This window comes from Cuculus canorus, chromosome 1 (genome assembly GCF_017976375.1).
Source record: "Cuculus canorus isolate bCucCan1 chromosome 1, bCucCan1.pri, whole genome shotgun sequence".
Lineage (NCBI taxonomy): Eukaryota > Metazoa > Chordata > Aves > Cuculiformes > Cuculidae > Cuculus > Cuculus canorus.
Genome location: NC_071401.1, coordinates 90,856,878 through 90,864,320, shown reverse-complemented (window position 1 = coordinate 90,864,320; position 7,443 = coordinate 90,856,878). Strand labels below are relative to the sequence as shown.

The 7,443-nt window shown below is 36.9% G+C and overlaps 1 protein-coding gene across 11 annotated transcripts in view; it reads right to left on the bottom strand.

Moving 5' to 3' along the window:
- The window catches only part of KDM6A (lysine demethylase 6A), a 151,590-nt gene that overhangs the window by 40,139 nt on the left and 104,008 nt on the right, over window positions 1-7,443 (bottom strand). For 5 of the 11 annotated variants that reach the window (XR_008448274.1, XM_054056926.1, XM_054056927.1 and 2 more), the window contains 7 exons: window positions 6,944-7,042; window positions 6,341-6,560; window positions 5,644-5,778; window positions 5,051-5,206; window positions 4,311-4,406; window positions 1,526-1,630; window positions 512-907 (listed from right to left, as the gene is read on the bottom strand). Coding sequence is in view for 10 of the 11 variants with exons in the window: in XM_054056926.1 (XP_053912901.1) it covers window positions 512-907; window positions 1,526-1,630; window positions 4,311-4,406; window positions 5,051-5,206; window positions 5,644-5,778; window positions 6,341-6,560; window positions 6,944-7,042 (1,207 nt within the window). In the remaining variant the exon portion in view is untranslated. The remainder of the gene's footprint in view (window positions 1-511; window positions 908-1,525; window positions 1,631-4,310; window positions 4,407-5,050; window positions 5,207-5,643; window positions 5,779-6,340; window positions 6,561-6,943; window positions 7,043-7,443) is intronic. The other 6 variants (XM_054056929.1, XM_054056932.1, XM_054056928.1 and 3 more) reach the window with 3 other exon arrangements.

Genomic DNA, 7,443 nt, shown 5'->3' with positions numbered 1-7,443 from the left:
TTAACTGGCATTGTAGTTTTTTTCTCTGCAAGTAACTCTGTGGGACTCACTGCTAGATATTAATTTTAAAAGACTACATAGAAACAAAATATGGCTAATGATCACATCATGATGACAATGTAATGTCAAAAATAGCTACGACAGTCAGCTTTCCATGAAATATGCACATTACTCCTACATGAAAGACAAAGTTACGTTTCACATTAAAGAAGCAACAAAAAGATGTACAGGCATTCTTTTCCAACCAAACTTTTCTGCAAAGACAGACAGCTGAGCAGAATGGAGCAGCCCTCTTTAATTCATGATCGTTTCCTTTATTCTGAAAGTAGTTAATTTAATTAATAGGTTTTTAACAATAAAAAGTAATACGCAGGTTTAACCTGGCGTGTTTTATTTGCATCTAGGTCATTAACTTCAGGAAACAGAAAACATATGTTTACAAACAAGAGACTCCAAATAGTGACTTGCTTATCAATCCTCCTTAGTGTATGAATAAACTGAAATTGCATACCTGAGTGGAGTTAGATAGTTGGTTTTTCCACGGCTCCTCTGCGCTGCTGGTCAGGTTTGTGCGGTTATGAGGTAGAGAGAGTGCGTTTCGCTGCAGGTAAGGCACGTTTCCATTACTTCCACTTTCTGTTATGTGATTATTGCCTATCAAAATAGTGTCTGTACTACTCAGCGTTCTTGCTGTGCTGCAGGGAACGGGGCCTGCTGCAAAGGGTCCATTAGCCATAGGCTGCCCAGGGCAGGCGGGACGGATTCCACGCTGAGCGACATTAGGCACTCTGGTTAGAGCAACCTGCGGCTGCTGACCAGAGACAGAGTTTGTAGGCAGTGATGAATCAGCTGTTGGCCCATTAGGAATTCCAGTAGATCGTACCTGTGCAACTCCTGTTTGTCTCATCTAATGGAAGACGAACAAAGCACAAGAACATTAGCTGCGGGAATTAAAAAGTAAAGATCATACAACACTTGAGTACTTTACTGCACTGGCCAATTCCAATTTTATACTGATTTTAAGACCTTCACAGTTGCTTTTGAGAAATAAGATGACTGTTGTGCTCACAAATGCGCTGAGTGAATTTTAAGGTAAAGCTATCGGCACGCTTTTCTTCTAGGCTCTTCAGTTTGAATGTTAGCGTTTTACTGCTAACGTTGGACACTAAGAGAGAGAGAAGTGAACAATGAGAGGAGGAGAGATATGCTGTAACACAGCTTACTACAACTAAGTATCCTTTAAGACATAGTGCTTTTAGATGCATCCACTCAAATTTACTTTGAAAGTGTGGCTTTAAAACTTTAAAACTTTTACACTGTCTGGTAGCCAGCCCTATAATAAAACACAGCTAAACCTGTTAACATTGCAACCAGTAAATCATAACTATACTTCATACAACAAGAGAAGACAATGTAATGTCGTAAAGGGAACAAGAACTCTGTAAAACAGAAATTCTTCAGAATTTGAGAAACACAACAGATGCCATTACTGTTCTGCAGAAGAGAAAAATATTTTTGTTCTCACCTGCTGGTGTTGCTGCATCAAGACAAACTGACTCTCCAGCTGTTCCAGCATTAGTTTCTGTGCTGGATTTAGATTATTTCGGTTTGCACGCAGCTGTTCCAAGTGCTGAAAAACAGCAGTACAGTTCAGAATCTTGACAATTGCACGTGCTTTTTAATGGCCTTCTTGCACACATTACTAAAAATGATCCAGGAACACAAGACTTGTAAAGCTGAAAATATGGTTGGAGCTTTCTGTTGCAGACTCAAATATATACTTCCATACGCTATTCTGTAACCAAACCTCATTACTAGTTACTAAAACTAAAGAGACTTTCTAATTTATTTGAGTGTATAAGTACTATCACCACATTAAGTGTACTGGTACTGTAAAAGAAAACTATATTCAAGTATGATTGTACAGAATTCTTATTACCATTATGCATGGTTTGTACTGTGCTGTTCTTTAATATTTTTATGTGCTTACTGTTCAGTGCAAAGTAAATTTAACCTATAGTCACACATGAAAAATTCTCCAGAAAATATAAAAAGCAAACCCAGAAAACTATATAACTTAGAAAGCAGTGTCTTAAGACGATACTGAACTCCTTTTCAACTGAAAATTTTTAAATACCTATTACCAAATATTTAATATTGCATGAATTTTAAACTACTCGGCACACACCAGTAAGCCTGCTGCTGGTTAAGTGGTGTGACCTATATGTTGGAAACTGTGGAACACAAAAGCTCTGTCTGAGAAGGAAGCAGGGTTGTATGGAGAGGAGGGCAAAAGTTGTTCTACCCAAAAGGTGATAAAGACTTTTTTCTTGACTGTTCTTAAATACTAAGCTGCCTCATATCACTGTAAATCCTTTCAAAAAAAATAAAACCAAATAAACAAAAAACCCCAAACCAAAAAAAAACCCACAACAAACCAAATCAAGCCCCACCAAACCCAAAGATAAATCAGATTTCCTTTTGTTCCTTTCAGGTCTGCATGTATTAGTTTTCTACAACCTTCTCATCTTCTTTGCTTTGATTATGCTGTATTAGTAATACATAAATAGAACGGAAGAATAAGTATTAAAGTGCAATTCATTCTACTTTGAAAAATCAGATCTGTAAACTATCAACTAAAAAATATACAACAACGTCAGAAGAAGTGGTTAGAGATGGCTCATGCCAAACTCCCTGGATTAACAGTAACTTCCATTTGAAGTCCCTCTGTAGGGGACTGCAATGAATAACACTAATCTCTCTCTATACGTATGATACTGAAAGGTAAACAGGGTCTCCACAGGAGCACACACACACCAGGTACACAGAAGCCAAACCCAGTGGTCTTCAGTTGTTATTTTGCTTTTTAAAATACATCTGAACAAGGTAACAAGAATCAGAAAGATGGATGCTAGCACCTATGCCATCAGAGGCAAGTCTGCACTCCTCTTCAGTGCTATGGGTGCAAAGCCTTTGTGGGCAGCACTGTTGTTGCTGCCCACCAATGCTGTGAAACCAACACTGTTCCCTTCTCCCCTGGCATGCTCTCCCTTTCTTGCTTTTGTTAGCAGAGTCATTTGGTGTGTTATGTGCTACGTCCACCCAGCTTCCAAGCTGCCACTTTTAAAAGGCTGAATTAAAAGATGTAATACAGATTTTATTCACTCTCCCCTTGCATTATATCTTTTTGGCTTTCCTATTCATATATGCTGGAACCTTGTCAAGCTATTGCCAGCAAATCCAGTCTGCTGTATTTACATAAAGAACCCTTCTTAGATACTGTTTAGAGAAGCAAGTTGCATCTGGAAAAATGCAAAGTTAAGATGGCAGGAAAGTAGTAGGATATAAAATAACCAGATAGAAATTGTGAGAATGCATGAAGAGAGAGACAGAAGAGTGATTAGGAATGACCAAAGGGGTGGGGAGGTAGCAGGGAGAGGAAGGGAAAAATAATGCAGCATAGTAAAGCAAATATTGTTCAGACAGAGAAACAGCTGAAGAACTGTACTAGAATTGAGGGGAACGCAGCTCAGTCAGGCAGAATGCCTTCTGTCTTCATACTGTGTTCCCATCAATTTTAACTTGCATCCAAAGCAGTATCTGCAATACATGGGTAACAGTTTCCAGCTAGGCCTGATTTTCAAAATACAGAATTCCATAAGCTCACTGCAATCCCTTATGAGCTGAGGAGACAACAAAACATCCTGACAAAAATGACCTGAAACAAGATTTCAAAACGAAAATCTAGCATTTAATGCAAGTATAATAATGACATAAAATACAGAAAAGCAGTACCAGATTTCATTTGAGTAATTGTATTTTGTAGAACGTGCATGTATGTTCACAAAAATTGATACAAGAATCTCCCTCAGAGTAAAAAGACAATATTACAATACTTCTACAACTTCTTTAGTATCTGTCGTATTACTGCAAGTAGCAAAACTCACTAGGCACGCAAGTGTGGCAATTTGAATATCTAAGACATCATAAGAAAAAAGAATTGCTGTACGCTTTTACTTATGAATTATAGAATACATACAACGTATGTGCTCAGTTTCTGCTAGAGACTGTTTTACTATCTATTTTCCTACAGAATCAATTTCACCTAGAGAAACCAGAAATATTAGCACAACTTGAATTAGACTGTGGGAATTACTTGGGAAGTATTTCACACTGAACTTCAGAGATGTGAAACTGAAAAACATTCCAGATTTATTTTGAAGCATGGAAGGAAGGACAGAAGGATGGACCAAAGAAAGAAAGGAAGAAAGAAAAAATTCAAAACTTCTGAAGATCTTCAACACACTTACCTGTAATTTCTGTGGTGTCAAGCACCAAGAATGAATTTGTTGCTGTACGGGAGGATGTGACACTGTATGGCCACTGCTCCAAACATCTGAAGTATTCTGAGAGAAAACGTTATGTTAAAATGCACGACTATCAAAGAGTCAACACAGTTTCTTCTACTACCTAGATTTTACCTTCCTTATGAAAGAACTAGTCACCATTTCAAGAGTAACAATATAAACAGACTAAAACACATCAAGTCTCATTCTACCATTCCCATACAGCATCAGAATAGTCAGAGGAAAAGGTTAAATGATATCTAATATAATGAGAAACAATCAAATCCAATTAAGCAATTAACTTAAATGTACACTACTTTTAAAATGGAATACTTTATCTACGTAAAACTATTACATGATGATGAAACACTTGAATTCTAAATATAAGCAAAGGCAATACACAGGATGACATGATCGTCTCCCTCTCTACGTATCATTAGATCACGACTGTACTTTTTCACTTACACAACTATGACTACAGTATAGTGCTACTGATCTGCATTGCCCTTATGCTCTTCCTGTCTGAACTGTAACCTGATTAAACACATCACTGAAAAATGTATTTTAAGATTCCTAAAAACATTCCCCACCTTGATGCCAAAGGAGTAAAATTTACAGCACAAATTCTGTGCATGCTGCATCACTTTAATGTATATTTCCAGGTAATTTTGGTAGGGGGCTCTTGAGTTCATCAGAACATATACCTTTGTTGGACTAGATGTTCTTTTCCTCTTGGCAGGACTGGTCAGGTCATCTACTTGGCTAGAAGGAATCATGTGTAGTGGCAAGGATTGCTGTGAAATTGGTGTTTGAGTGAGGCCTAGTACAGGTTCAGTATTTGGATGATGAGGTTTACAAGCCTAAGAATCACAGAAGGAAGACAAAAATATGGTTCTATATATTCTTAATTCTTTTCTTTTAATTATATAACAGCCCACATATATTAAAAGGGCAGAGTAGATATTCTGAAGCTGATCTCAATAACTGAAAAATCAGTTTCCATATGGTCATCAATGGAGGAATGTGTACCTTTCATGGGATTATTAAACCACTGCAGCATTTCTATTTAAGATGAAATCTTATTAAAATCATGAAAATCCACAAAGGTTCTAAATTGGTACCCCCATATTTCTCCCATATTACAGGGAGCTTCTTGATCTATTATCCCTTTGCAAATAAATCAAAGGCTTTTTAGTAATAAAAGCCAGTCCTATGCTCAACAAAATAAGCTTGACCACTACCGATTGTAAAGAACCCTTAAAGCTGGGCACCTGCAGAACATAACCCAACTTCTCACCTGCTGTGCTGTGTTCATGGCACCCTGCCTGGAGGTAAGCTCTGCGGGGATTGGTAGGCTCCATGCCTCCTCAATACTAGGAAGTAATTTAGTTTTATTCTGTAGACTACCTTGTGGAAGGTTACACAACTGAGCCTAGGAAAAATTATGTAAAAAGCAAATTTAACACAAGCCTACTTTAGTAAGAGCAAGTCCATGAAATCTTCCTAAATGCTGTAGCTAATTATGTCTTAAAGAGAGGATAGATTTAAAATTTGGGGTTTTAGAAAGGTGCTAAGTATAAAGAGGGTAACCAGAATATAAACCTTTGTGAGAATCAGAACAAAGATGAGCTCTGGATTCAGAGGTCTCACAATTCCTTTTTTCTGAAATTGCAAACAAGAGTGAAAGATAGTGTGCGTGTATGCTCTCTATATGTTATGAGAACTTAAAAATGTAGACAATAACAAAGAAAAAAGCAAAGTGATGTAAAACAGTATGCTTTGATTACATGTGCAAAATAGGGTTTATAAGGAATTAAGTTCCACTTAAAAATGAAGAAATAAAATATTACAGGCTATGATATGCTTACAATACACATGAAAACAGGTTATATGCACCACAAACAATTGCAAGTTAAACTTGTGTGTTACTTCTCCCCTCCCCTTCGCTGTGTATTTGGAAGAGTATTTCCCGCTCCTTAAAACGTTAGCTTTACCTGTAAATACTTAATCCGTGCTGCAAGTGCAGAGGTATTACTACAATTTTTGCTCCTAGTTGCATTTAAGTAGCATTTAATGGCATCCTGAGGCTGGTTGCAGGACTCATAGAGCGTGCCTAGGTCCATCCAGGCTGCAGCATGGCCATGGTCCAATTGTACAGCACAGATATAGGCCTGTAAAGCATCCATAGGCTGATTTTGCTGCTGATACAGCACACTGAATAGAAAGATTAGTGAAGTAGAGAATTAATAACAAAGTCAAAATACAAGCAAAGTCATACAAGCAAAATACACACATCCCCCTCAAAACCCTTACTAAACTAAACTTTGCCATTATATAAGGCACAGGGATAAGCATAAGCAATAGAATCTTGTCATGCAAGGCTCATATACATAGCACATTCAGTATTTTAAAAAAACTAAGAAAGCAAATATACATTATTTAAACATCAAATCAGACAAGTCTGGCAACATGAAAGTATGAATTAAAAAGGTTTACAGTCCCCTTATGAGCACAAAAGAGCTAAAAAGATGATATTCTTCATTTATATATATATTAGCACTGAATTATGTAACTGTATTATCCTGTGTCAGTCTTACCCTATAGAACACCACGTATCTGCACTTGCTTCTGATTTATCAATAGATTGCCTATAAGATATAAAGGCATCCTGAACTTTCCCAATACTTGAATAGCACCTGGGAGAAGAAGAAAAAAAAAAAAAAAAGAACTTTGGTAATATTTATAGAAGGGAATCACTGAGGACGGCTTACCAAGACTGATCTGATAAATGTTAAGTTATGCAAATATGTACTCATCCAGATGAATCCAGAACATTCGCTGCTCCTGAACGCCAGGCAGAAGCAGACTCAAACATCTTAATCAACATGTATTAGTAATTATTTATTTGAAAAGTATGCCAAAACTGCTTAAACCCTAGTGTACAGCATTTCTAAGGAAAACAGTCACACCAAAAAGACTAACATTTCTTTCATTTGTGATGACTTATTATAAATACTGCTATAAGAGCATTATTTATCTACAGATAGCATTATAAACTATTAAATCACTTAGTTCGTCAAACAAATAGTTATGCAAC